The 27,746-nt window shown below is 45.3% G+C and overlaps 1 protein-coding gene across 1 annotated transcript in view; it reads left to right on the top strand.

Moving 5' to 3' along the window:
* LOC141117755 (NACHT, LRR and PYD domains-containing protein 3-like) overlaps window positions 1-27,746 on the top strand; it is a 646,257-nt gene that overhangs the window by 487,026 nt on the left and 131,485 nt on the right. Inside the window, exons 9-10 of the mRNA XM_073610770.1 lie at window positions 1,063-1,227; window positions 14,195-14,359. Coding sequence (XP_073466871.1) covers window positions 1,063-1,227; window positions 14,195-14,359 — 330 coding nt within the window. The remainder of the gene's footprint in view (window positions 1-1,062; window positions 1,228-14,194; window positions 14,360-27,746) is intronic.

Here is a 27,746-nt window from a genome sequence, read left to right as displayed (position 1 = left end):
CCCCGCCCCCTCTGACAGACAGGACATGACGGGACTTCCCTGTGGCATTCCCCGTGACGTCACAGGGAAGTCCCGTCAAGTCACCGTGCGGGTAGTTTTAAATGAGTTTTTTCCTTCAAAATGTCATTTTGCTGTCAGACTGTTCTAAACACAGGAAACATGCGCCCCTTTACAGGCATACTATAGACACCCACCAGGTACGAAATTTAAAGGGATATTACACTTTTATTGTTTGACTTTAAGCATTATTAAAATCACTGCTCCTGAAAAAACGGCCGTTTTTAAAACTTTTTTTTGCATTGATCCATGTCCCCTGGGGCAGGACCTGGGTCCCCAAACACTTTTTATGACAACAACTTGCATATTAGCCTTTAAAATTAGCACTTTTGATTTCTCCCATAGACTTTTAAAGGGTGTTCCGCAGCATTTGAATTTGCCGCGAACACCCCAAATTGTTCGCTGTTCGGCGAACTTGCGAACAGCCAATGTTCGAGTCGAACATGAGTTCGACTCGAACGCGAAGCTCATCCCTAATCAGCAGATATAATATTAGTGCAGCAATATTAGTGCAAAATTTCAAAAAAGTTCCAAATAAAGAACGGTAATAATAAAATCTTCTACACACCATGAGATAAAATCCTCCACCATGATGTTCTAAGTCAATCCCAAAGTACAATGGTGTCATTTTTAGTAAATTAAGTTTCCACAACATGAGTGAGACTTCTGTGACCATCAAAGTGAATCCTCACAACTGAATCCAAGACTTAGCAGAAGGTTGGAGGTGAAAGCCTAGAGGTCAGTGTGAGTGTGTATGGTCCAATCCCCATACAGGAATAATGAATGGATCACACCACCTCATCCACTTCTCATGTCACATTTAGTAATTGGGGTCCACAAAAAGAGAAATCCTCCAATAGTGTAGAAGATCGTTCGTGTTTTATAAAGTGATCTCATATTAATGATTCCAATAAAGAGAAATGAGTTCCATTCATGTAGAGAATAGTTTCGTTCCTGGGGGAGAAATTCATTTTCTTCTGGTAACATTCTTCTCTTCTTCTACAGATTGTCCTCTAATCGCCTCACAGACAGTTCCTGCCCCCACCTGGCATCTGGAATAAGAAATAACCAGACACTGAGGACACTGGGCCTGTATGGGAACAATCTGCAGGGTCCTCATTTCAGGGATCTGATGAGAGCTCTGACAACAAGCCGGATAGAGGAATTACAGTGAGTATAACAGAACTGACTGAGACAATAATATTCTGGGACAGTTTTATATCTAAACCACATAAATAATATAGAAATTTGAGAATGTCATCAAATTCCATCTTTAGACTCCATAAGGCTCCATGGACACTGGGCTTAAAAAATGTCAGTTCCCTTGGCAGAAAAAACTTTCATATAGAGAGTTTATTTGCAAAATTTAGACAAGTTTAGGAGAGTTTTGCACTTTTTTCTGCCAGAAAGCTCCAATCAGAAAATATGCCTGTAATCATCCCAATGTGTATGGAGACATAAGGAAAACATGGAGCTGCTTCTACAGGCAGAACACAAAACTCATGTAGTAGCAGCAATGTATTAAGCCAGTGTGCATGGAGCCTAAATATCCAATACTAGACTATATTATCAAAAGTATTGGGACACCTGCCTTTACACACCCCCAAACTTTACTGACATCCCAGTCTTAGTCCGTAGGGTTCAATATTGAGTTGGCCCACCCTTTTCAGCTATAACAGTTTCATTTCTTCTGGGAAGACTGTCCACAAGGTTTAGGAGTGTGTCTATGGGAATGTTTGACCATTCTTCCAGAAGCACATTTGTGAGGTCAGGCACTGATGTTGGATGAGAAGGCCTGGCTCACAGTCTCTGCTAATTTATCCCAAAGGTGTCCTATCAAGTTGAGGCCAGGACTCTGTGCAGGCCAGTCAAGTTCCTCCACCCCAAACTCGCTCATCCATGTCTTTATAGACCATGCTTTGTGCACTGGTGTGCAGTCATGTTGGAACATGAAGGGGCCATTCTCAAAATGTTCCCACAAAGTTGGGACCATAAAATTGTCCAAAATGTCTTGGTTTGCTGACGCTTTAAGAGTTACCTTCACTGGAACTAAGGAGCCAAACCCAACTCCTGAAAAACACCCCCACACCATAATCCCCACTCCCCCTACACCATAATCCCCCCTCCACCAAATGATTTTGACCAGTGCACAAAGCAAGGTCCATAAAGACATAGATGAGAGAGTTTGGGGTGGAGGAACTTGACTTGCCTGCACAGAGTCCTGACCTCAACCCGATAGAACACTGTTGGTATTATTTAGAGCAGAGACTGCAAGCCAGGCCTTCTAATCCAACATGATCATTAGTATGGTGCTTTTGACAGCCGGTTACGATTTTTCATCCGACAAAAGCTGGATGTGCAGACTATAAAATTTTTATCATACGTGAACTCAGCATCTGATTTTTGTTTAAGCAGTACAGTTTTCAGCCAAAATAAATTGTGAGAGTAAGACTACGCATGCTAAGAAATGAAAGAATACATACAAAACTATTTAACACATTACGTCACTTCTGAAGTTGTATTCTGTCGGATGAGAATTTTTGTATGGTGAGTAACCTCTTCACTTTCGATATGAGACTAGCATGCCACAAAAAACGGACAAGCGGTCATCAGAAAATCTGATCGTTGGCTCCTCGTCCATACAATCTAGTGTACATAAACGCATAACTCGAGACTTACATGATGCCCGACTGATTGACACATGGCGATTGCTCCAGTCTGGGGAACGCGATTATACTTTCTACTCCTCCCCACACAAAGTGTACTCGAGAATAGATTACTTTTTTGTCCCCCATTGCCAACTGGATGCAATCCACAGGGTGGAAATAGGCAACATCACATGGTCGGATCATGCACCCATCACCGTGTGTTACTGTCTGTCATCGTCCTTGACAACTAGATCCAAATTTTGGAGACTGAATGAAAGTCTCTTGCAGACACCGGAGGTCCTGACAGATGTACAGAATGAATTTACACATTACTTTTGACTTAATGACACAGGAGAATGTGGCCCGGGTATAGTGTGGGAAGCCCACAAGACTGTTATAAGAGGCATATTCATAAAACACGGTGCACGCATTAAGAAGGAAATGGAACAATTGCTGCTGAATCTTCTTGACAAGATACATGACTTGGAATCTAAACACAAACAAACACCGACCAAATCGATAGAAGCAGATCTAACATCCCTCAGGAAGCAAATTTTTGATTTGCTGCAATATAGATCTAAAGCGGCCCTACAAGTGTGCAGGAAATTATCTTATGAGTCGGGGAACAAATGCGGGAAACTTTTAGCGCGATCAGTTCGAAAAGCACCGACTTAACACGTACATTCACCAGATTAGAAACCTAGAGGGGCAAAAAAAGACCACACCAACCCAAATTGCGAAAGTATTTAAAAATTATTACACCTCATTATATAACCTCCCAACCAAACCATCAACAGATGACACGGTCAATGACTACCTTACAGCTTCCCAAATGCCCAGACTGTCTTTAGAAGCTAAATTAGGATTGGAAGATCCCATCACAATAGAGGAACTGCAGCGAGCGGTAGGAGGGATGAAGCCGGGCAAGGCTCCAGGCCCAGATGGGTTGACTATACAATATTATCAAACATTATTGACCACTTTGGGCTCCCATATGGTGAAGATGTTTAATGGGTTGAGTGAGGGAAATTCACTACCCAGGGACACACTACGGGCACACGTATCACTTATACTTAAAGAAGACAAGGACCCAGCGGCATGTGGCAGCTACAGGCCTATATCGCTCTTGAATGTGGACCTCAAACTTTTCACAAAAATTTTAGCCAACAGACTGACCCAGTTTATGCCAAAGCTAGTTCATTTAGATCAAGTGGGATTTATCCCCTCTCGAGAGGCAAGGGATAATACCACCAAGGTACTCAACCTCATCCTTAAAGTAAACAAACAAAGTATCCCGTCCGTCTTTCTCAGCACAGACGCTGAGAAGGCGTTCGACCGTTTTAACTGGGTATTCGTGTCGGCTGTCCTTAAGCATATTGGTCTAGGCCACAAAATGATACAATGGATCTCTAGCATATACTCTATGCCCACAGCACAGATTAAGGCAAATGGAATCCTCTCAGATGCGTTCCCAATATCATACTAGACTAGACAATACTAGACAGGGATGCCCGCTGTCGCCCCTCCTTTTTGCCCTAACTTTAGAACCTTTTCTTTGTAATATAAGATTGAATCCCAATATATCAGGCATAACAATAGGGGATATACAATACAAAATTTCTGCTTATGCCGACGACCTTATGTTTTCCCTAACCAATCCTATAGTGTCACTTCCGAACCTTTTGAGAGAATTTGAAAAATATGGCAACCTTTCCAATCTAAAAATCAATTTTGATAAATCGGAGGCCATGGGAATTAATATAGCACCAAATAGACTGAGCTCTATAAAGTCACAATTCAAGTTCAGATGGATGATTCCCAGTGACCTGCGACACACCTTCGACCTTAATTTCCCCCCTCTACTGACCAAAACTAAAATACTTTTAGAAGAATGGAATAAGGGGATACATTCATGGTTTGGCAGGTGCAATCTAATTAAAATGGCCATACTTCTGAAATTTTTATATTTGTTTCAAACATTGCCAATCAAAATCCCGCCCCAATACTTTAAGCAGATACACTCCATTTTCATCAAATTTATATGGGAGAAGTCAAAACCTCGACTGCGTAGAAACTATCTCACACTTCCCAAACATTATGGAGGATTGGCCCTCCCAGATTTGAAAAACTACTATAGGGCAGTACACCTGGGAAGAATAATAGATTGGAACAGACACAGCGAAAACAAACTATGGATACAACTAGAACAGGCACAATCTGAGACATCACTGAAGGGAGCGGTCTGGTGCTTTGATAAACTACCAGTGACTTTGAAATCGCACCCTCTAATTGGCACATCACTCCGAGTGGGATACGCCACGATAATCGCAAACTCCTTATCCACAGATAGCACACCTCTATACCCAATTCTGGGTAACCCAGGTTTTCCCCCGGGTCTGGAACGATTAGAATTTAGATCACTTAGATCAACAGGAAGAGATCGAGCCTCACATTTCTTGATAAATAATAAATGGCCATCCATACAGTCCCTGACACTAGATAGTGGCCAATTTCAACTTCCATTCTGGACAGCAATACGGTTACATCACTTTCTATGTACGATACCCAACCCATCATGGTTTAACCGTGACCTGACGACTTTCAAAAGCTACTGTAATGACGAGGGAACTTTATCTCAAGTTCTGTCCAAAACTTATGCCTTGGTTAATTCTCCTTCAGAACAACCTGACCTGACGTTTATACGTGCATGGGAAACTGACCTACAACGTACGTTTACTAGTGCCCAAATACAAAAGATTATCACATTCTCCCTAAAAACATCTATATGTACCAAAATACAAGAGCTTAACTATAAGATTTTGACTAGATGGTACTACACGCCTAGCAGACTTCACAAGTACTTCCCGGATACATCTGACAAATGTTGGAGATGCCAAACAAATAAGGGGACGCTCCTCCATATCTTCTGGTCTTGCCCACTCCTGTCTCACTTTTGGACGACAGTACGTACAATAACGCAAAAATTCACGGATTACACAATAAGTGATGATCCAGCCCTAATTTTGCTTCATGCAACTACAATCTCGCCACGAAAGTATAAAAAGTCGATAGTACAGCATTTACTGAACGCAGCTAAAGCGTGCATCCCCTTTTATGGAAGAAAACGCTCCCGCCGACTATTGGGATGTGGCTACGCAGGGTGGAAGAGAACAGAAGATTGGAGGATCTGGTTCAAATGGCGCAAAACAAACAAGATCGACATTCACAGACATGGAGGCTGTGGAATATATTCATACTCTCAGACGAAGGAGTAGCCCTTATGGCCACATAGAACAAAATAACACAATAGCAATCGATACAACTGGGTCAAATTCCCCACCCCTCCCCCTTCACACCACCCCATCTCCCTAATATTTTCTTCCCGTCTTTCTTCTCTCCCTCTCTCCTTTACTCTTTTCTTTGTCCTTCACTGGTTCTTAACTTTGTAGAGTTCTTTACTGGAACCTATTTGTTCCCCTTATTTTATTTGGGGTTTCCTAATGTTTTGGTATTGCGAGTCAGAAATCTTAAAACTTTTCAGGAACGAAATGTATATGGCACATAGAAGGCGATGACTCAAAGGCCTGCAAAAACGGATTCTGTTAGCTGGCTGTCAATTAACAATTTTAAATATTTAAACACAAATACCAGTGTACTGTTATCGTTCAGATATGTTTTCAACTGTGTATAATGAATGACATGCTGGAGAATGTAACTTAATTCTATTTTTGTTCATTGACATTCTATTTGAAAAAAAAAAGAAAATCTGATCGTGTGTACGAGGCTTAAGACTGGGATGCACTAAAAGTTTATGTGCTTGTAAAGGCAGGTGTCGCAATACTTTTGGTAATATAGTGTATGTCTAAACTACATAAATCAAATAATAATAATTGACATATATTTCATCTCCTGGTTGTCTCTATAGATCTCCAATATCAGACAGTTCTCTAAAGCTGGATATAAAAATGTAAAACATTTAATATCTGCACTAAAAAACATGAACAACTTTGTGAAAATCTAATGAATGAAAACCAGCCGCCAGCAGGAAGTCTGATATAGAAGTACAAATAGTATAATATAATTCTATGTATAGAGCCCTACACTTAGTGATAAAATGTGTGATGAGACAAATGAGAAATCTGCAACCTACAATGTGTCCGAATACCAACACTTCTAATGTAGATGTGATAACTCCACCAATAGTGATCAATAATAAAAATTCACAGCTACTTTAGTCTGTATAACATATAATGTGCAAAAATACAATATCACCCGAGGTATCCAGACAATGGCCGCAATCACATTACATAGAAAAGAAAAAGCCTCCATGTCACTGCCTGGACTCCATCATACACGGCTGCAGTCCGGAGCGGTGTGTGCTCTGAGTTCTGTGTATACTTGTGTATATGATGGAAGTGTACAATCTGTGATTCTATATATATTTAAGGATTATGCACTATGGAGGCTTTTTCTTTTCTATGTAATGTGATTGTGGCCATTGTCTGGATACCTCGGGTGATATTGGAGATACTACCTGGAGGTCTGACATTCCATGGCACAGTCTCTTCTCATCGGAAGCCGGTTTGAGTGGAGTGGCGCTGCTGGAAGGATATAAACAAGCGTGTCTGGGCCTTGCTTGTGGGGACAAACCTTTTGGTAAGGGACATGTTTGCTCACCGGTGTGGTGGAGGTTTATTGAAGTTGCTACAAAGAGGTGGAAGTTGATCAGCATTGAATTAATCCATCTAGAGGAATCTCTGGTATTTCTGTTAGACCCCTTTCACACTGAGGCAGTTTTCAGACATTTTAGCACTAGAAATAGCACCTGAAAACTTCCTCCCGTGCTTTCACACGGGGCGGTGCGCTTGTGGGAAATTAGAAAAAGTCCCGCAAGCAGTATCTTTGGGGCAGGTTATGAGCATTATAAATAGCGCTCCCAAAATGCCCCTACCCATTGAAATGAATGGGCCGCACTTCCAAAGCGCTTTGAAATCGCCACAAAACTTTTTTCTTTTTGTAACCACTTACGGACTGCCTGCCGCAGTTTTACAGGGGCTGTTTGAAGGAGGATATTGTTGTTATGGCAGCAACTAGCTGTCATAACCCCGGTATCCTCATCTTCAGCAGGCAGTCTGCTACAAGATTAAAGTGGTCTCTGCATCAGATTCACCACAAGATCACTTTAATCAGTGGTGGGAGAGAGCCCCCTCCCGCCGTGATCCGGTTCCCTCCGCCGCTTACTGGAGCCGTCGGCAGTGGCGGAGGTGATCGCGTCCTGTCTCCTGTCAGGTATGGAGACGAGTGAGGGGAAGATGGCCCCTACCAGTCTCCACACAATTTCTGGGCGGAAGCGATGTCAAAACGTCACTTCAGCCCACAGCTCTTAAAGGCACATTTTATTTAAATATTTTTTTAAATTACAATTTTTTTATTGCATTTTAGTCTAAATATGAGATCTGAGGTCTTTTTGACCCCAGATCTCATATTTAAGAGGTCCTGACATGCTTTTTTCTATTACAAGGGATGTTTACATTCCTTGTAATAGGAATAAAAGTGACAATTTTTTTTTAAACAGTGTAAAAATAAAAAATAAAACTTAAAATAAATAATAATAATAAAACTTAAAACATGCAACCTGTAGAATTTTTTAACTGTTGCCTATGGACATTTTTAAGGGTAAAAGTTTGTCGCCATTCCACGAGCGGGCGCAATTTCGAAGCGTAACATGTTGGGTATCAATTTATGCGACGTAACATTGTTTTTCATAATATAAAAAAATTGGGCTAATTTTACTGTTGTCTTATTTTTTATTTAAAAAAGTGATTCTTTTCAAAAAAAGTGCGCTTGTTAGACCGTTGCACAAATACGGTGTGAAAAAAAGTATTGCAATGACCGCCATTTTATTCTCTAGGGTGTTAGAAAAAAAACAATATATAATGTTTGGGGGTTCTAAGTAATTTTCTAGCAAAAAAAACTGTTTTAACCACTTATATAATACGGGGCACTTTTGCCCCTTCCTTCCCAGGCCAATTTCAATTTCCAATTTCAGGGCTCTCGCACTTTCAATGAAAATTGCGCGGTCATGCTACGCTGTACCCAAATGAAATTTTTATCATTTTGTTCGCACAAATAGAGTTTTGTTTTAGTGGTATTTATTCATGACTTCGTTTTTATAAGCGAAAAAAGAGCATAAATGTTGAAAAAAAAAACAATATTTTCTTCTTTCTGTTTTAAAAGAAATCCAATAAAATCGAATTTTGTCATAAATTTAAGCCAAAATGTATTCTGCTACATGTTTTTGGTAAAAAAATTTCCGTTAAGTGTATAATAATTGGTTTGTGTGATCACGGACAGATGTACGCAAATGATCATGTACAGATGTGTGCAGGTGATCACAGACATATGTGTGCAGATAATCATTGGGACATGTGATTTTAGTGGGACATATGTGGGGGAAAGGTGTTTTTATTTTTTATTTGGGGACATGTGTTTTGGGGACATTGTGTGGGGACATGTGTGGTGACACTAGGTTGGTGGTCAATAAGTAAAAAGCTGTAAAAAACAGCTCATACTCACTGATCACCAGCGATACACTCTCCTCTCCTCACCGACAACTTCTGTGTGAGGAGAGGAGAGCCGATTGCATAGCAACCGGCTCTATGTTTACATCACATGATGGCTGTGATTGAACATGGCCGTCATGTGATGAGGAGGGCCAATCACAAAGCCCTCCTGCCGATCGGAGATGTGCCGTGTCTGGGTGACACGAGCGCATCGGGATTGGGCCGCTGCTCGGGCACGCGTGCTCACGATCACGCTCCTTCTGTTCCTGAACATCCACTCAGAAGGAGAGAGCGTCCACCCGGCCGTTTATGTACATTGTCCAGGTGGGAAGTGGTTAACCATGTAAACACCAAAATCTCAAAACGAGGCTGGTCCTTAAGTGGTTAAAGTGGTGTTCTGGCCAAAGTTATACTTTTTAAATAAAAATACCCCTATTATACACAAGCTTTATGTATTCTAGTAAAGTTAGTCTGTAAACTAAGGTCTGTTTCGTTAGTTTATAGCATTAGTTTGTTATTTTATAAACTTCCATCAGGCCATGGCCATCTTAAGTGTGGGCAGAGGAAGTTTATGCCCCTTAGCTATGCAAACCTCTCCTCCCATCCTCCTTCCAGGAAAGGGACCAGAAAATAAATTATAATTGCATTATTTTTTGCATTGCCTACCTGCAAATGGCGTAGACCAAGTAAAGATGAAGTTCTATGACATCACATCACATCGCCCCCAGAAAATTGCATCACAACACCCCCAGCAAATGGCATCACATTGCGCCCAGCAAATCGCATCACAACACCCCCAGCAAATCGCATCACAAAACCCCGCAAATTGCATCACATCGCCCTCAGCAAATTGCATCACAACACCCCCCGCAAATCGTAGCACATCATATTGCCCACATAAAAACTGCCCCATCAGAATTGCCCCATCAAAACTGCCCCATCATATTGCCATCATCAAAACTGCCCCATCAAAATTGCCCCAATCAGAATTGCCCCATTAAAACTGCCCCATCAAACCTGCCACCATCATATTGCCCCCATAAAAACTGCTCCATCAAAATTACCCACATCAGAATTGCCCCATCAATGCTGCCCCTACAAAACTGCCCCATCATATTGCCACCATCAAAACTGTCCCCATCAAAACTGCTCCCATCAAAACTGCCCCCATCAAAACTGCCCCATAAGAATTGCCCCATCAAAACTGCCCCATCAAAACTGCCCCATCATATTGCCCCCATCAAAACTGCCACCATCAAAACTGCCCCTATCAAAACTGCCCCATCAGAATTGCCCCATCAAAACTGCCCCATCATATTGCCCCCATCAAAACTGCCACCATCAAAACTGCCCCATCAAAATTGCCCCCTTCAAAACTGCCCAATCAAAATTCCCCCCATCAGAATTGCTCCATCAAAACTGCCCCCATCAAAACTGTCCCATCAAAACTGCCACCATCAAAACTGCCCCCATCAAAATTGCCCCATCAGAATTGCCTTATCAATACCGCCCCCGATCAAAACTGCCCCATCTTATTACCCCCATCAAAATTGCCTCCATCAAAACTGGCCCCATCAAAATTGCCCCATCAATACTGCCCCTATCAAAACTTCCCCATCATATTGCCACCATCAAAACTGCCCCATCAGTATTGCCCCATCAAAACTGCCCCATCAAAACTGCCCCATCAGTATTGCCCCATCAAAACTGCCCCATCAGTATTGCCCCATCAAAACTGTCCCATCAGTATTGCCCCATCAAAACTGTCCCATCAGTATTGCCCCATCAAAACTGCCCCATCATATTGCCACCATCAAAATTGCACCATCAGAATTGCCCCATCATATTGAAACCATCAAAACAACCCCATCAAAATTGCCTCCATCAATACTGTCAACATCAAAACTGCCCCATCATATTGACACCATCAAAACTGCCCCATCAAAACTGCTTCATCAAAATTGCCCCATCAAAATTGGCCCATCACATTGCGCCCAGCAAATCGCATCACAACACCCCCCGCAAATCGTATCACATCACCCGCAGCAAATTGCATCACGACAACCCCCGCAAATCGCATCACAACACCCCCCGGAAATGGCATCACATTGCCCCCCTGGAAATTGCATCACAACACCCCCCAATTGCATCACAACACCCTCCGCAATTTGCATCACAACACCCACATCAAATCGCATCACAATACCCCCATCAAATCGCATCACAACACCCCCCACAAATTGTATCACATCGCCCCCAGCAAATTGCATCACAACACCCCCAGCAAATTGCATCACAACACCCGCAAATCGCATTCATAACACCCCCCGCAAATCGCATCACATTGCCCCCAGCAAATCTGGCCCATCATATTGCCACCATCAAAGCTGCCCCATCAAAATTGCCCCATCAATACTGCCCCCATCCAAACTGCCCCCATCAAAACAGCTCCCATCAAAACTGCCCCATCAGAATTGATCCATCAAAACCGCCCCCATCAAAACAGCCCCATCATATTGCCACCATCAAAACTGCCCCATCAGAATTGCCCCATCATGTTGCCCCCATCAATACTGCCCCATCAAAACTGCCCCATCATATTGCCACTATCAATGCTGCCCCATCATATTGCCCCTATAAAAACTACCCCATCAGAATTGCCCCTTCAAAACTGCCCCTTCATATTGCCACCATCAAAACTGCCCCATCAAAATTGCCCCAATCAGAATTGCCCCATCAAAACTGCCTCATCAAAACTGCCACCATCATATTGCCCCCATCAAAACTGCCACCATCAAAACTGCCCCATCAAAATTGCCCCATCATAATTGCCCCATCAAAACTGCCCCATCAAATTGCCACCATCAAAACTGCCCCGTCATATTGCCCCCATCAAAACTGTCCCCATCAAAACTGCCCCAATCAGAATTGCCCCATCAAAACTGCCCCATCATATTGCCACCATCAAAACTGCCCCATCATATTGCTCCCATCAAAACTGCCCCCATCAGAACTGCCCTAATCAAAACTGCCCCCAACAAAACTGCCCCCAACAAAACTGCCCTATCAGAATTGCCCCATCAAAACTGCCCCATCATATTGCCACCATCAAAACTGCCCCATCAAAATTGCCCCAATCAGAATTGCCCCATCAAAACTGCCCCATCCTATTGCCACCAACAAAATTGCCCCAATCAGAATTGCCCCATCAAACCTGCCCCATCATATTGCCCCATCAATACTGCCCCTATAAAAACTGCCCCATCTTATTGGCCCCATTAAAACTGCCCCATCAGAATTGCCCCATCAAAACTGCCCCATCATGTTGCCACCATGAAAACTGCCCCATCAAAATTGCCCCATCAGAATTGCCCCATCAATACTGCCCCCATCAAAACTGACCCATCATATTGCCACCAGCAAAACTGCCCCATCATATTGCCCCCATCAATAATGCCCCCATCAAAACGTCCCCTAGCTAAACTGCCCTTCATATTGCCACCATCAGAATTGTCCCCATCAGGATTGCCTCCATCAGAATTGCACCATCAAAACTGCCCAATCACATTGACCCCATCAAAACTGCCCCCATCAAAACTGACCCCCATAAAAACTGCCCCTATCAAAACTGCCCCATCAAAACTGCCCCATCATATTGCCACCATCAAAACCACCCCCATCAAAACTGCCCCATCATATTGCCCTCATCAAAACTGCTTCATCCAAATTGCCCCCTTTGGACTGGTATGAAATTTATGAAAATGAAATTTATGAAAATGATTTGAAATTTATGAAAATGAAAGGGCCTGGTATGAAATTTAGGGGGACCCCCACGTCATTTGTTTTTTTAACTTTGTTTCGGAGTTCCTCTGTGGGGAATTCCCATGCCGTTTTTATCAATGAACTTCTATGTGTATTGTCGGATGGCAATGCAATAGCCGCGAGTAGTTTTAAATGGGTTTTTTCCTTCGAAATGTCATTTTGCTGTCAGACTGTTCTAAACACAGGAAACATGCGCCCCTTTACAGGCATACTAAAGACACCCCCCAGCTACGAAATTTAAAGGGATATTACACTTTTATTGTTTGACTTTAAGCATTATTAAAATCACTGCTCCTGAAAAAACGGCCGTTTTAAAAACTTTTTTTGCATTGATCCATGTCCCCTGGGGCAGGACCCAGGTCCCCAAACACTTTTTATGACAATAACTTGCATATAAGCCTTTAAAATTAGCACTTTTGATTTCTCCTATAGACTTTTAAAGAGTGTTCCGCGGCATTCGAATTTGCCGCGAACACCCCAAATTGTTCGCTGTTCGGCGAACTTGCGAACTTGCAAACAGCCAATGTTCAAGTCGAACATGAGTTTGACTCGAACTCGAAGCTCATCCCTAATCAGCATATATAAAATTAGTGCAGCAATATTAGTACAAATTTTCAAAAAAGGTCCAAATAAAGAACGATAATAATAAAATCTTCTCCACAACATAAGATCAAATCCTCCACCATAATGTTCTAGGGAAATCCCAAAGTACAATGGTGTCACTTTTAGTCAATGAAGTTTCAACATCATGAGTGAGACTTCTGTTTCCATCAAAGTGAATCCCCACAACTGAATCCAAGACTTAGCAGAAGGTTGGAGGTGAAAGCCTAGAGGTCAGTGTGAGTGTGTATGGTCCAATCCTCATACAGGAATAATGAATGGATCACACCACCTCATCCACTTCTCATGTCACATTTAGTAATTGGGGTCCACAAAAAGAGAAATCCTCCAATAGTGTAGATGATCAATCGTCTTTTATAAAGTGATCTCATATTAATCATTCCAATAAAGAGAAATGAGTTCCATTCATGTAGAGAATAGTTACATTCATTCCTGGGGGAGAAATTAATTTTCTTCTGGTAACATTCTTCTCTTCTTCTACAGATTGTCCTCTAATCACCTGACAGACAGTTCCTGCCCCCACCTGGCATCTGGAATAAGAAATAACCAGACACTGAGGACACTGGACCTGTATAAGAACAATCTGGAGGGTCCTCATTTCAGGGATCTGATGGAAGCTCTGACAACAAGCCGGATAGAGGAATTACAGTGAGTATAACAGGACTGACTGAGACAATAATATTCTGGGACAGTTTTATATCTAAACCACATAAATAATATAGAAATATGAGAATGTCATCAAATTCCTCCTTTAGACTCCATAAGGCTCCATGCACACTGGGCTTAAAAAATGTCAGTTCCCTTGGCAGAAAAAAAACTTTCATATAGAGATTCTATTGTACAAAGTTTAGATGAGTTTAGGAGAGTTTTGCTTTTTTTTTCTGCCAGAAAGCTCCAATCAGAAACACGAACCAGAAGGTTTTTTTTTCCTGCCTCTAAACATTGAGCTTAAAATATGTCTGCATTCGTCCCAATGTGTATGGAGACATAGGAGAACATGGAGCTGCTTCTACAGGCAGAATACAAAACTCCTGTAGTAGCAGCAATGTATTAAGCCAGTGTGCATGGAGCCTAAATATCCAATACTTGACTATTACACTATATTACCACAAGTATTGGGATGCCTGCCTTTACACACATGAACTTTAATGGCATCCCAGTCTTAGTCCGTAGGGTTCAATATTGAGTTGGACCACCCTTTTCAGCTATAACAGCATCATTTCTTCTAGGAATGCTGTCCAACAGGGATGAGCTTCGTGTTCGAGACGAACCCATGTTCGACTCGAACATTGGCTGTTCGATCATTCGTCGAATTGCGAAAGATATGGGCGTCACGGCCCATAATTCACTGCGGCATCACAGTGCATTGCTGGCTGATGATTGGCCAAGCATGCACTATGACCCGCATGCTTGGCCAATCACAGCGCCATCGGTAGGGAGAGCTGTAATTGGCCAAAGCCAGGGTAGCTTTGGCCAATTATGGCTCAGGGGGTTTAGAACACGCCCCACACTATATAAGGCCGCCTGCACGGCGGCCCTGTGTAGTATGTTCCGGCGTGCTTAGAGAGAGAGAGAGACAGTGTCATTTCATTTGAGTTAGCTAGATTAGGCAGGACAGTCAGTGAGTTGCACTTACAGTGTATTGTGTATATATATGCATCTGTCAGGGTATCTACTTGACCAGACTGTGTGGACTGCACAGAGGAGACCAGAAACACATGTAAGTGAAATAATGGTGTTTATTAACAAGTGATAAGTAAAAGGAATATAAACAGTGCAAAACCAACACAACAACCCACTACAAACAACAATATATATAAACAGTGCAAAACCAACACAACAACCCACTACAAACAACAATATATACAAGTAAATGGAGATACCGTAATCGTAAACAAAGCCAAGCCAAGGTCATACACAGGGAAGTCAGCAGAAGGGTAAGGACGGGAAACTGAACAGGACAGGGAGAGGATGGATGGATGGGGTTCAGGGCAGGGCTCCAAGGTAACCAGGAACAGAAGGGACAGGACTAGGAAGGCCTCAGGATAGGGATTGGATCAGATCAGGGCAAGGCAGATGCAGGCTCAAGGTCAAAATAACAGGCAGCAAGGTCAGAATACAGGGAGAGAGATACCAAGGCAAGCCTATGAGGGCTTGCTGGGTATTTATAAGGCTGTGGTAATTGAACTCATTTCACAGCTGAGCGCAGTGTGTGCTGTTTGCTCCACACTGCCAGAGTGCACCCGCTGGTGGACACCGGTACTACGGCCCAGGGATGCAACAGTGCCACCAGCAGGAGAGACTTCTTACTGCAGGACCCAGGTGTTGGAAGACACCCGCTGGTGGACACTGGTACTGCGATCCAAGAGACCGATAGTGCCACCAACGGGTAAACCCTCTCATGACAGTACCCCCCCTAAAGGAGCGGCCTCCGGACGCTCCAACAAGGTGCGATTGTCCAAAGTTCATGGCCTCCAACCGAACAGATGAGGGCACATCAGGCCGGGCATCGGGTACATCAAACTGGACAGTGGGTATGTCTGAGAAGACAGCAGGCACGTCTGAGAAGACAGCAGGCACATCCGAGAAGACAGCGGGCACATCCGAGAAGACAGCGGGCACATCCGAGAAGACAGCGGGCAGGAATACACCAAGCTGGGCAGCGGGCACTTCGAGCTGGGCATCAGGCTGGGCAGCAGGCACGAGCACTTTGAGCTTGGCAGCAGGCACATTGAGCTGGGCAGCAGGCACATCAGGCTGGGCAGCGGGCATGGGCACTTCGAGCTGGGCAGCAGGCACAACAGTCTGGGAAGCTGGCACGTCAGTCTGGGAAGCTGGCACGTCAGTCTGGGAAGCTGGCACTAAGACATCAGGCTGGAAGGCAGGCACTGGGACAATAGACTGGGAAGCTGGCACATCAGACTGGGAAGCTGGCACATCAGACTGGGAAGCTGGCACATCAGACTGGGAAGCTGGCACATCAGACTGGGAAGCTGGCACATCAGACTGAGAAGCTGGCACATCAGACTGGGAGGCAATCTTCGAGACATCAGGCTGGAAGGCAAGCTGCAAGACATCAGGCTGGGAAGCTGGTACAGCAAACTGGGAAGCTGGCACATCAATCTGGGAAGCTGGCACATCAATCTGGGAAGCTGGCACATCAGACTGGGAAGCTGGCACATCAGACTGGGAAGCTGGCACATCAGACTGGGAAGCTGGCACATCAGACTGGTAGGTAGGCATCAAGACATCGGGCTGGAAGGCAAGCTGCAAGACATCAGGTTGGGAAGCTGGTACAGCAAACTGGGAAGCTGGCACATCAATCTGGGAAGCTGGCACATCAATCTGGGAAGCTGGCACATCAATCTGGGAAGCTGGCACATCAGACTGGGAAGCTGGCACATCAGACTGGTAGGTAGGCATCAAGACATCAGGCTGGAAGGCAAGCTGCAAGACATCAGGCTGGGAAGCTGGTACAGCAAACTGGGAAGCTGGCACATCAATCTGGGAAGCTGGCACATCAATCTGGGAAGCTGGCACATCAGACTGGGAAGCTGGCACATCGATCTGGGAAGCTGGCACATCAGACTGGGAAGCTGGCACATCAGACTGGGAAGCTGGCACATCAGACTGGTAGGTAGGCATCAAGACATCAGGCTGGAAGGCAAGCTGCAAGACATCAGGCTGGGAAGCTGGTACAGCAAACTGGGAAGCTGGCACATCAATCTGGGAAGCTGGCACATCAATCTGGGAAGCTGGCACATCAATCTGGGAAGCTGGCACATCAGACTGGGAAGCTGGCACATCAGACTGGGAAGCTGGCACATCAGACTGGGAAGCTGGCACATCAGACCGGTAGGTAGGCATCAAGACATCAGGCTGGAAGGCAAGCTGCAAGACATCAGGCTGGAGGGCAGACACCCGGACATCAGGCTGGAGGGCAGACACCCAGACATCAGGCTGGAGGGCAGACACCCGGACATCAGGCTGGAGGGCAGACACCCAGACATCAGGCTGGAGGGCAGACACCCGGACATCAGGCTGGGAGGTAGGCATCGAGACATCAGGTGGAAATGCAGAAACCAAGACATCAGGCTGAAAGGCAAGCTTCGGGACATCAGGTGGGGAGGCAGGCATGAAGACATCAGACTGGGGAGCGGGCACAGACTGAAAAGCGGGCACCGGGACTTCAGGCTGGAAGGCAAGCTTCAAGATTTCTCTCTGGTCACAACTGAAAGGAGGGGAGAAATCGTCACTACCTTCGGGAGTGCATGACAAGGCTGACTTTGTACATAATTGGATCAAAGGCTGAACATCCTCAAATAATGCATGACCTTGATCTACAAGTAAATGGGCTGTTTGTATCGTTTCCAGCAGTTGGTCACGGGTCCAATCTTTAAGAGTCTGACAACAATATTCATTATCCTCTGCCGCCAGCAGAGAATAATAGACAATTTCATCAAAGTCCATTTTGCGCGCCCACCGTAACAGGACGGTTTCTCAGTGCAGCCACGTCTGGTCAGGGATGGCCTTGGTATACTGTCAGGGTATCTAATTGACCAGACTGTGTGGACTGCACAGAGGAGACCAGAAACACATGTAAGTGAAATAATGGTGTTTATTAACAAGTGATAAGTAAAAGGAATATAAACAGTGCAAAACCAACACAACAACCCACTACAAACAACAATATATATAAACAGTGCAAAACCAACACAACAACCCACTACAAACAACAATATATACAAGTAAATGGAGATACCGTAATCGTAAACAAAGCCAAGCCAAGGTCATACACAGGGAAGTCAGCAGAAGGGTAAGGACGGGAAACTGAACAGGACAGGGAGAGGATGGATGGATGGGGTTCAGGGCAGGGCTCCAAGGTAACCAGGAACAGAAGGGACAGGACTAGGAAGGCCTCAGGATAGGGATTGGATCAGATCAGGTCAGGACAAGGCAGATGCAGGCTCAAGGTAAAAATAACAGGCAGCAAGGTCAGAATACAGGGAGAGAGATACCAAGGCAAGCCTATGAGGGCTTGCTGGGTATTTATAAGGCTGTGGTAATTGAACTCATGTCACAGCTGAGCGCCGTGTGTGCTGTTTGCTCCACACTGCCGGAGTGCACCCGCTGGTGGACACCGGTACTACGGCCCAGGGATGCAACAGTGCCACCAGCAGGAGAGACACCCGCTGGTGGACACTGGTACTGCGATCCAAGAGACCGATAGCGCCACCAACGGGTAAACCCTCTCATGACAGCATCCCAGGTGTTGTATATATATATATATATATATATACACTGTATTCAGTTTAGCTAGATCCGTTCCTGTTATCTTCCTTCTGACAGGCAGGCTTGTCTTGTTACAATATTTACAGCTACCTGAAGAAAATTGCTGGTGTTCTTTTGATCCTATTAGTACCGCAGTCAGACAGCTAGACTATTTACAGTTAGTGTAGTGCGTCCTTCTCACAGTGTTCAGTTAAAGCTACAAGTTAGTTTAGTATGACCTCTGCACAGTGTTCAGATAAAACTACAAGCTAGTGTAGTGCACAGTGTTCAGCTAAAGCTACAAGTTAGGGTAGTGCGTCCTCCTCACAGTGTTCAGCTAAAGCTACAAGTTAGTTCAGTGTGACCTCTGCACAGTGTTCAGCTAAAGCAACAAGTTAGGGTAGTGCGTCCTCCATACAGTGTTCAGCTAAAGCTACAAGTTAGTTCAGTGTGACCTCTGCACAGTGTTTAGCTAAAGCAACAAGTTAGGGTAGTGCATCCTCCTCACAGTGTTCAGCTAAAACTACAAGTTAGTGTAGTGCAAACTCTGCACAGTGTTCAGCTAAAGCTACAAGTTAGTGTAGTTTGTCCTCCTCACAGTGTTCATCTAAAACTACAAGTTAGTGTAGTGAGACCTCTGCACAGTGTTCAGCTAAAGCTACAAGTTAGTGTAGTGTGTCCTCCTCACGGTGTTCAGCTAAACCTGCAAGTTAGTGTAGTGCGACCTCTGCACAGTGTTCAGCTAAAGCTACAAGTTAGTGTAGTGTGTCCTCCTCACAGTGTTCAGCTAAAACTACAAGTTAGTGTAGTGAGACCTCTGCACAGTGTTCAGCTAAAGCTACAAGTTAGTGTAGTGCGTCCTCCTCACAGTGTTCAGCTAAAACTACACGTTAGTGTAGTGAGACCTCTGCACAGTGTTCAGCTAAAGCTACAAGTTAGTGTAATGCGTCCTCCTCACAGTGTTCAGCTAAAACTACAAGTTAGCGTAGTGAGACCTCTGCACAGTGTTCAGCTAAAGCTACAAGTTAGTGTAGTGCGTCCTCCTCACAGTGTTCAGCTAAAGCTACAAGTTAGTTTAGTGTGTCCTCCTCACAGTGTTCAGCGAAAACTACAAGTTGGTGTAGGGCGACCTCTACACAGTGTTCAGCTAAAGCTACAAGTTAGTTTAGTGGTTCCTTCTCACAGTGTTCAGCTAAGACTACAAGTTAGTGTAGTGTGACCTCTGCACAGTGTTCAGCTAAAGCTACAAGTTAGTGTAGTGCGTCCTCCTCACAGTGTTCAGCTAAAACTACACGTTAGTGTAGTGAGACCTCTGCACAGTGTTCAGCTAAAGCTACAAGTTAGTGTAATGCGTCCTCCTCACAGTGTTCAGCTAAAACTACAAGTTAGCGTAGTGAGACCTCTGCACAGTGTTCAGCTAAAGCTACAGGTTAGTGTAGTGCGTCCTCCTCACAGTGTTCAGCTAAAGCTACAAGTTAGTTTAGTGTGACCTCTGCACAGTGTTCAGCTAAAGCGACAAGTTAGGGTAGTGCATCCTCCTCACAGTGTTCAGCTAAAACTACAAGTTAGTGTAGTGTGACCTCTGCACACTGTTCAGCTAAAGCTACAAGTTAGTGTAGTTCATCCTCCTCACAGTGTTCAGCTAAAACTACAAGTTAGTGTAGTGAGACCTCTGCACAGTGTTCAGCTAAAGCTACAAGTTAGTGTAGTGCGTCCTCCTCACAGTGTTCAGCTAAAACTGCAAATTAGTGTAGTGCGACCTCTGCACAGTGTTCAGCTAAAGCTACAAGTTAGTGTAGTGCGTCCTCCTCACAGTGTTCAGCTAAAAGTACAAGTTAGTGTAGTGAGACCTCTGCACAGTGTTCAGCTAAAGCTACAAGTTAGTGTAGTGCGTCCTCCTCACAGTGTTCAGCTAAAACTACACGTTAGTGTAGTGCGACCTCTGCACAGTGTTCAGCTAAAGCTACAAGTTAGTGTAATGCGTCCTCCTCATAGTGTTCAGCTAAAACTACAAGTTAGTGTAGTGAGACCTCTGCACAGTGTTCAGCTAAAGCTACAAGTTAGTGTAGTGCGTCCTCCTCACAGTGTTCAGCTAAAGCTACAAGTTAGTTTAGTGTGACCTCTGCACAGTGTTCAGCTAAAGCGACAAGTTAGGGTAGTGCATCCTCCTCACAGTGTTCAGCTAAAGCTACAAGTTGGTGTAGTGTGTCCTCCTCACAGTGTTCAGCGAAAACTACAAGTTGGTGTAGGGTGACCTCTACACAGTGTTCAGCTAAAGCTACAAGTTAGTTTAGTGGTTCCTTCTCACAGTGTTCAGCTAAGACTACAAGTTAGTGTAGTGTGACCTCTGCACAGTGTTCAGCTAAAGCGACAAGTTAGTGTAGTTCGTCCTCCTCACAGTGTTCAGCTAAAACTACAAGTTAGTGTAGTGAGACCTCTGCACAGTGTTCAGATAAAGCTACAAGTTAGTGTAGTGCATCCTCCTCACAGTGTTCAGCTAAAACTGCAAATTAGTGTAGTGCGACCTCTGCACAGTGTTCAGCTAAAGCTACAAGTTAGTGTAGTGCGTCCTCCTCACAGTGTTCAGCTAAAAGTACACGTTAGTGTAGTGCGACCTCTGCACAGTGTTCAGCTAAAGCTACAAGTTAGTGTAATGCGTCCTCCTCACAGTGTTCAGCTAAAACTACAAGTTAGTGTAGTGAGACCTCTGCACAGTGTTCAGCTAAAGCTACAAGTTAGTGTAGTGCGTCCTCCTCACAGTGTTCAGCTAAAGCTACAAGTTAGTTTAGTGTGACCTCTGCACAGTGTTCAGCTAAAGCGACAAGTTAGGGTAGTGCATCCTCCTCACAGTGTTCAGCTAAAACTACAAGTTAGTGTAGTATGACCTCTGCACACTGTTCAGCTAAAGCTACAAGTTAGTGTAGTTCGTCCTCCTCACAGTGTTCAGCTAAAACTACAAGTTAGTGTAGTGAGACCTCTGCACAGTGTTCAGCTAAAGCTACAAGTTAGTGTAGTGCGTCCTCCTCACAGTGTTCAGCTAAAACTGCAAATTAGTGTAGTGTGACCTCTGCACAGTGTTCAGCTGAAGCTACAAGTTAGTGTAGTGCGTCCTCCTCACAGTGTTCAGCTAAAAGTACAAGTTAGTGTAGTGAGACCTCTGCACAGTGTTCAGCTAAAGCTACAAGTTAGTGTAGTGCGTCCTCCTCACAGTGTTCAGCTAAAACTACACGTTAGTGCAGTGCGACCTCTGCACAGTGTTCAGCTAAAGGTACAAGTTAGTGTAATGCGTCCTCCTCACAGTGTTCAGCTAAAACTACAAGTTAGTGTAGTGAGACCTCTGCACAGTGTTCAGCTAAAGCTACAAGTTAGTGTAGTGCGTCCTCCTCACAGTGTTCAGCTAAAGCTACAAGTTAGTTTAGTGTGACCTCTGCACAGTGTTCAGCTAAAGCGACAAGTTAGGGTAGTGCATCCTCCTCACAGTGTTCAGCTAAAGCTACAAGTTGGTGTAGTGTGTCCTCCTCACAGTGTTCAGCGAAAACTACAAGTTGGTGTAGGGCGACCTCTACACAGTGTTCAGCTAAAGCTACAAGTTAGTTTAGTGGTTCCTTCTCACAGTGTTCAGCTAAGACTACAAGTTAGTGTAGTGTGACCTCTGCACAGTGTTCAGCTAAAGCTACAAGTTAGTGTAGTGCCTCCTCCTCACAGTGTTTAGCTAAAACTACAAGTTAGTGTAGTGAGACCTCTGCACAGTGTTCAGCTAAAGCTACAAGTTAGTGTAATGCGTCCTCCTCACAGTGTTCAGCTAAAACTACAAGTTAGTGTAGTGAGACCTCTGCACAGTGTTCAGCTAAAACTACAAGTTAGTGTAGTGCATCCTCCTCACAGTGTTCAGCTAAAGCTACAAGTTAGTTTAGTGTGACCTCTGCACAGTGTTCAGCTAAAGCGACAAGTTAGGGTAGTGCATCCTCCTCACAGTGTTCAGCTAAAGCTACAAGTTGGTGTAGTGTGTCCTCCTCACAGTGTTCAGCGAAAACTACAAGTTGGTGTAGGGCGACCTCTGCACAGTGTTCAGCTAAAGCTACAAGTTAGTTTAGTGGTTCCTTCTCACAGTGTTCAGCTAAGACTACAAGTTAGTGTAGTGTGACCTCTGCACAGTGTTCAGCTAAAGCTACAAGTTAGTGTAGTGTCTCCTCCTCACAGTGTTTAGCTAAAACTACAAGTTAGTGTAGTGAGACCTCTGCACAGTGTTCAGCTAAAGCTACAAGTTAGTGTAGTGCGTCCTCCTCACAGTGTTCAGCTAAAACTACACGTTAGTGTAGTGCGACCTCTGCACAGTGTTCAGCTAAAGCTACAAGTTAGTGTAATGCGTCCTCCTCACAGTGTTCAGCTAAAACTACAAGTTAGTGTAGTGAGACCTCTGCACAGTGTTCAGCTAAAGCTACAAGTTAGTGTAGTGCGTCCTCCTCACAGTGTTCAGCTAAAGCTACAAGTTAGTTTAGTGTGACCTCTGCACAGTGTTCAGCTAAAGCGACAAGTTAGGGTAGTGCATCCTGCTCACAGTGTTCAGCTAAAGCTACAAGTTGGTGTAGTGTGTCCTCCTCACAGTGTTCAGCGAAAACTACAAGTTGGTGTAGGGCGAACTCTGCACAGTGTTCAGCTAAAGCTACAAGTTAGTTTAGTGGTTCCTTCTCACAGTGTTCAGCTAAGACTACAAGTTAGTGTAGTGTGACCTCTGCACAGTGTTCAGCTAAAGCTACAAGTTAGTGTAGTGCGTCCTTCTCACAGTGTTCAGCTAAACCTACAAGTTATTTTTTTGCGAGTTCTGCACAGTGTTCAGCTATAGCTACCTGTAGAAGGTTGGTGGTGTTCTCATGCTAAAGACAGTTGGTTTTGCTAGCTGCAGTATCAATTCATATATATATATATCCCAGCTTAGTGCAGACAGGCCATTAGTATGTCTGGAAGGCCAACAAGGAGAGGCAGTCACAAGCCAATAAAAGAGGGCAAGCAGGTTCTGTGTCTAGAGGCAACAGTGCTGGTCGTGGAGACAGTGCATCCTCATCAGCATGTGGCCGTGGGACACGCTTGGACTTTTTTTCAGCAGCTGGCCGTGTTGAGCCGCAACATGCAGAAGACTTGGTCGAGTGGATGACCAAGCCGTCCTCATCCTCCTCATCCTCTCTTACCCATGCTCAGGGTACTTTGGCAAAGCAGCGGCCTCTTCCCTCAGCTCAATGTCATCAGTGACTCCTTCCCTAGCCAAACCATGTCCTCCTGAGGAGTCCCTAGAACTGTTTGACCACAGTGTTGGGTACATTCTCCAGGAGGATGCCCAGCATTTGGAAGGCTCTGATGATGATACTGAGCTAGATATAGGCAATAACGTGAGCACGGACAAAGGGGGTTCCCAAGAAGGACAGCAATCTGGCAGTCATGCTCCCCCTGCTGCAGCATACTGCCAGGTTTGCTCCAGTGATGAGGAGGGAGGGGATGAGGTCACTGACTCAACATGGGTGCCTGATAGGAGAGAGGAGGAGGAGGTGCAGGAGGAGGCACATCACCAACGAGGCAGGATGCCCTCCAGGGGCCAGCCTAAGGGCAGCACACTGATTGCATCACACCCCAAAGCTACGCATGTGCAGGGTGCTGCTCTCTCTGTGCGTTATTCAAAAAGTTCTTTGGTGTGGGCCTTTTTTGAGACGAGTGCATCAGATCGCACCGCTGCTATTTGCAACATATGTCTCAAGCATATGTCGCGTGGCCAAAACATCTCTCACTTGGGCACCACATGCTTGACCAGACATAGGTTGACCTGCCATGCAGTTCGTTGGCAAGCGTATCTAAAAGACCCACACCAAAGAACAAAGAGGACCTCTCCTTGCTCCTCATCAGCTGAGATCTCCAACCCCACTATACCTTCAGTCCTCTCTGAGACCTGCACTGAGAGGAATGAAGGTGTAGACTTAGGTGTGTCACAGCCAAGTACTTGTGGGCAATCTGCTTTCGGTACACCAACGTCAGATTGTACCAGGCAAATTTCCCTGCCCCAGCTGGTGCATGGCCGAAAGAAGTTCGCTCCCAGCCATCCACATGGCCAGCGGTTGAATGCTAGCTTGGCAAAATTGCTAGCACTTCAACTGCTGCCTTTTCAGTTGGTAGACTGTGCCCCCTTCCAGCTCTCTACCGGCATGTGGAAGGCAATGTCCATGCCTCGATGGACAGGACGGTCAGCGGTAAGATACATATTACCGCTGACTCATGGTTCGGCAGGCATGGACAGGGACATTACCTAAGTTTCACCGCGCATTGGGTGACTCTGCTGGCAGCTGGGAAGGATGCAGGACAAGGTGCAGTGGTGTTGGAGGTTGTTCTGCCACCACGCCTCCAAAATGCCACTACTAATGATTGTAACACACCTATCTCCTCCACCCTCTCCTCTTCTTCTTTCTCCATGGCCTCTTCCTGTGATTTGTCCTCGGAACCAGCAGTGCTCCGTAGGCGTTCAAGGGGCTATGCAAGTACGCAGGCCAAAAGATGCCATGTGGTGCTTGAGCTGGTGTGCTTGGGGGACAGGAGCCACACTGGGGCAGAGGTTCTGTCAGCTCTGCAGGGGCAGGTTCAGAGGTGGTTGACGCCATGCCAACTTAAGGCAGGAATGGTGGTTTGCGACAATGGCACCAACTTCCTCTCTGCCATCTGACAGGGACAAATGACCCATATGCCCTGTTTGGCTCACGTCCTTAACTTGGTGGTGCAGCTGTTCTTGGGCAGGTACCCGGGCTTACAGGATGTCCTGAGGCAGGCCAGGAAAGTCTGTGTGCATTTCTGCCGGTCATATAATGCCAGTGCTCGGCTGGCTGACCTCCAAAAGGAATTTAACCTGCCCAAGAACCGCCTAATCTGTGACATGCCCACCAGGTGGAACTCAACATTGGCCATGCTTCAGCAGCTGCACACACAGCAGAGGGCCATCAATGAGTACCTGTGCAACTATGGCTTCAGGACAGGGTCAGGGGAGCTTGTTTTTTTTCCCCACACCAGTGGGCCATGATCAGGGATGCATGCACTGTCCTGTCACCATTTGAGGAGGCCACGAGGATGGTTAGCAGTGACAGTGCATGCATCAGTGACACTGTCCCCCTTGTCACCTGTTGGAGAACACGCTGCGTGGAATAATGGACAGGGCACTTGAGGCAGAACAGGGGCAGGAAGAGGAGGACTTCCTTAGCTCTCAAGGCCCCCTTTATCCAGACAGTGACCCTGTGTGCCCGCCGATCACACAGGAAGAGGACGAGGAGGAGGAGGATTGTGTCAGTATGGAGGTGGAGCCTGGCACTCAGCATCAGCAGCAGTCTTTAAGGGATCAGTCCCAAGAAACACATGGACTTGTACGTGGCTGGGAGGAGGTGGCTGCGGACCATGTTGTCCTTAGTGACCCAGAGGACTTTGGAACGAATGCCTCAACAAACCTATGCTGCATGGCCTCCCTGATTCTGCAAAGCCTGTGTAAGGATCCTCGTTAGGGATGAGCCGAACACCCCCCTGTTCGGTTCGCACCAGAACATGCGAACAGGAAAAAAGTTCGCTTGAACACGCGAACACCGTTAAAGTCTATGGGACACGAACATGAATAATCAAAAGTGCTAATTTTAAAGGCTTATATGCAAGTTATTGTCATAAAAAGTGTTTGGGGACCTGGGTCCTGCCCCAGGGGACATGGATCAATGCAAAAAAAAGTTTTAAAAACGGCCGTTTTTTCAGGAGCAGTGATTTTAATAATGCTTAAAGTCAAACAATAAAAGTGTAATATCCCTTTAAATTTCGTACCTGGGGGGTGTCTATAGTATGCCTGTAAAGGGGCGCATGTTTCCTGTGTTTAGAACAGCCTGACAGCAAAATGACATTTCGAAGGAAAAAAAGCCATTTAAAACTACCCGCGGCTATTGCATTGCCGACAATACACATAGAAGTTCATTGATAAAAACGGCATGGGAATTCCCCACAGGGAAACCCCGAACCAAAATTAAAAAAAAAAAAAAATGAAGTGGGAGTCCCCCTAAATTCCATACCAGGCCCTTCAGGTCTGTTATGGATATTAAGGGGAACCCCGGCCAAAATTTAAAAAAAAAATGACGTGGGGTTCCCCCTAAATTCCATACCAGACCCTTCAGGTCTGGTATGGATTTTAAGGGGAACCCCGCGCCAAAAAAAAAAAAAAAACGGCGTGGGGCTCCCCCAAGAATCCATACCAGACCCTTATCCGAGCACGCAACCTGGCAGGCCGCAGGAAACCGTACCAGGCCACATGCCCTCAACATTGGGAGGGTGCTTTGGGGTAGCCCCCCAAAACACCTTGTCCCCATGTTGATGAGGACAAGGGCCTCATCCCCACAACCGTGGCCGGTGGTTGTGGGGGTCTGCGGGCGGGGGGCTTATCGGAATCTGGAAGCCCCCTTTAACAAGGGGACCCCCAGATCCCGGCCCCCCCCTGTGTGAAATGGTAAGGGGGTACTTACCCCTACCATTTCACTAAAAAAGTGTCAAAATAGTTAAAAATGACAAGAGACAGTTTTTGACAATTCCTTTATTTAAATGCTTCTTCTATCTTCCTTCATCTTCTTCTTCTTCTGGTTCTTCTGGCTCTTCTGGTTCTTCCTCCGGCGTTCTCGTCCAGCATCTCCTCCGCGGCGTCTTCTATCTTCTTCTCCTCGGGCCGCTCCGCACCCATGGCATGAGGGGAGGCTCCCGCTCTTCTCTTCATCTT

This window comes from Aquarana catesbeiana, linkage group LG13, assembly GCF_042186555.1.
Source record: "Aquarana catesbeiana isolate 2022-GZ linkage group LG13, ASM4218655v1, whole genome shotgun sequence".
Lineage (NCBI taxonomy): Eukaryota > Metazoa > Chordata > Amphibia > Anura > Ranidae > Aquarana > Aquarana catesbeiana.
The sequence above is the reverse complement of the archived record's forward strand: the minus strand, read 5'-3'. Positions and strand labels throughout refer to the sequence as shown.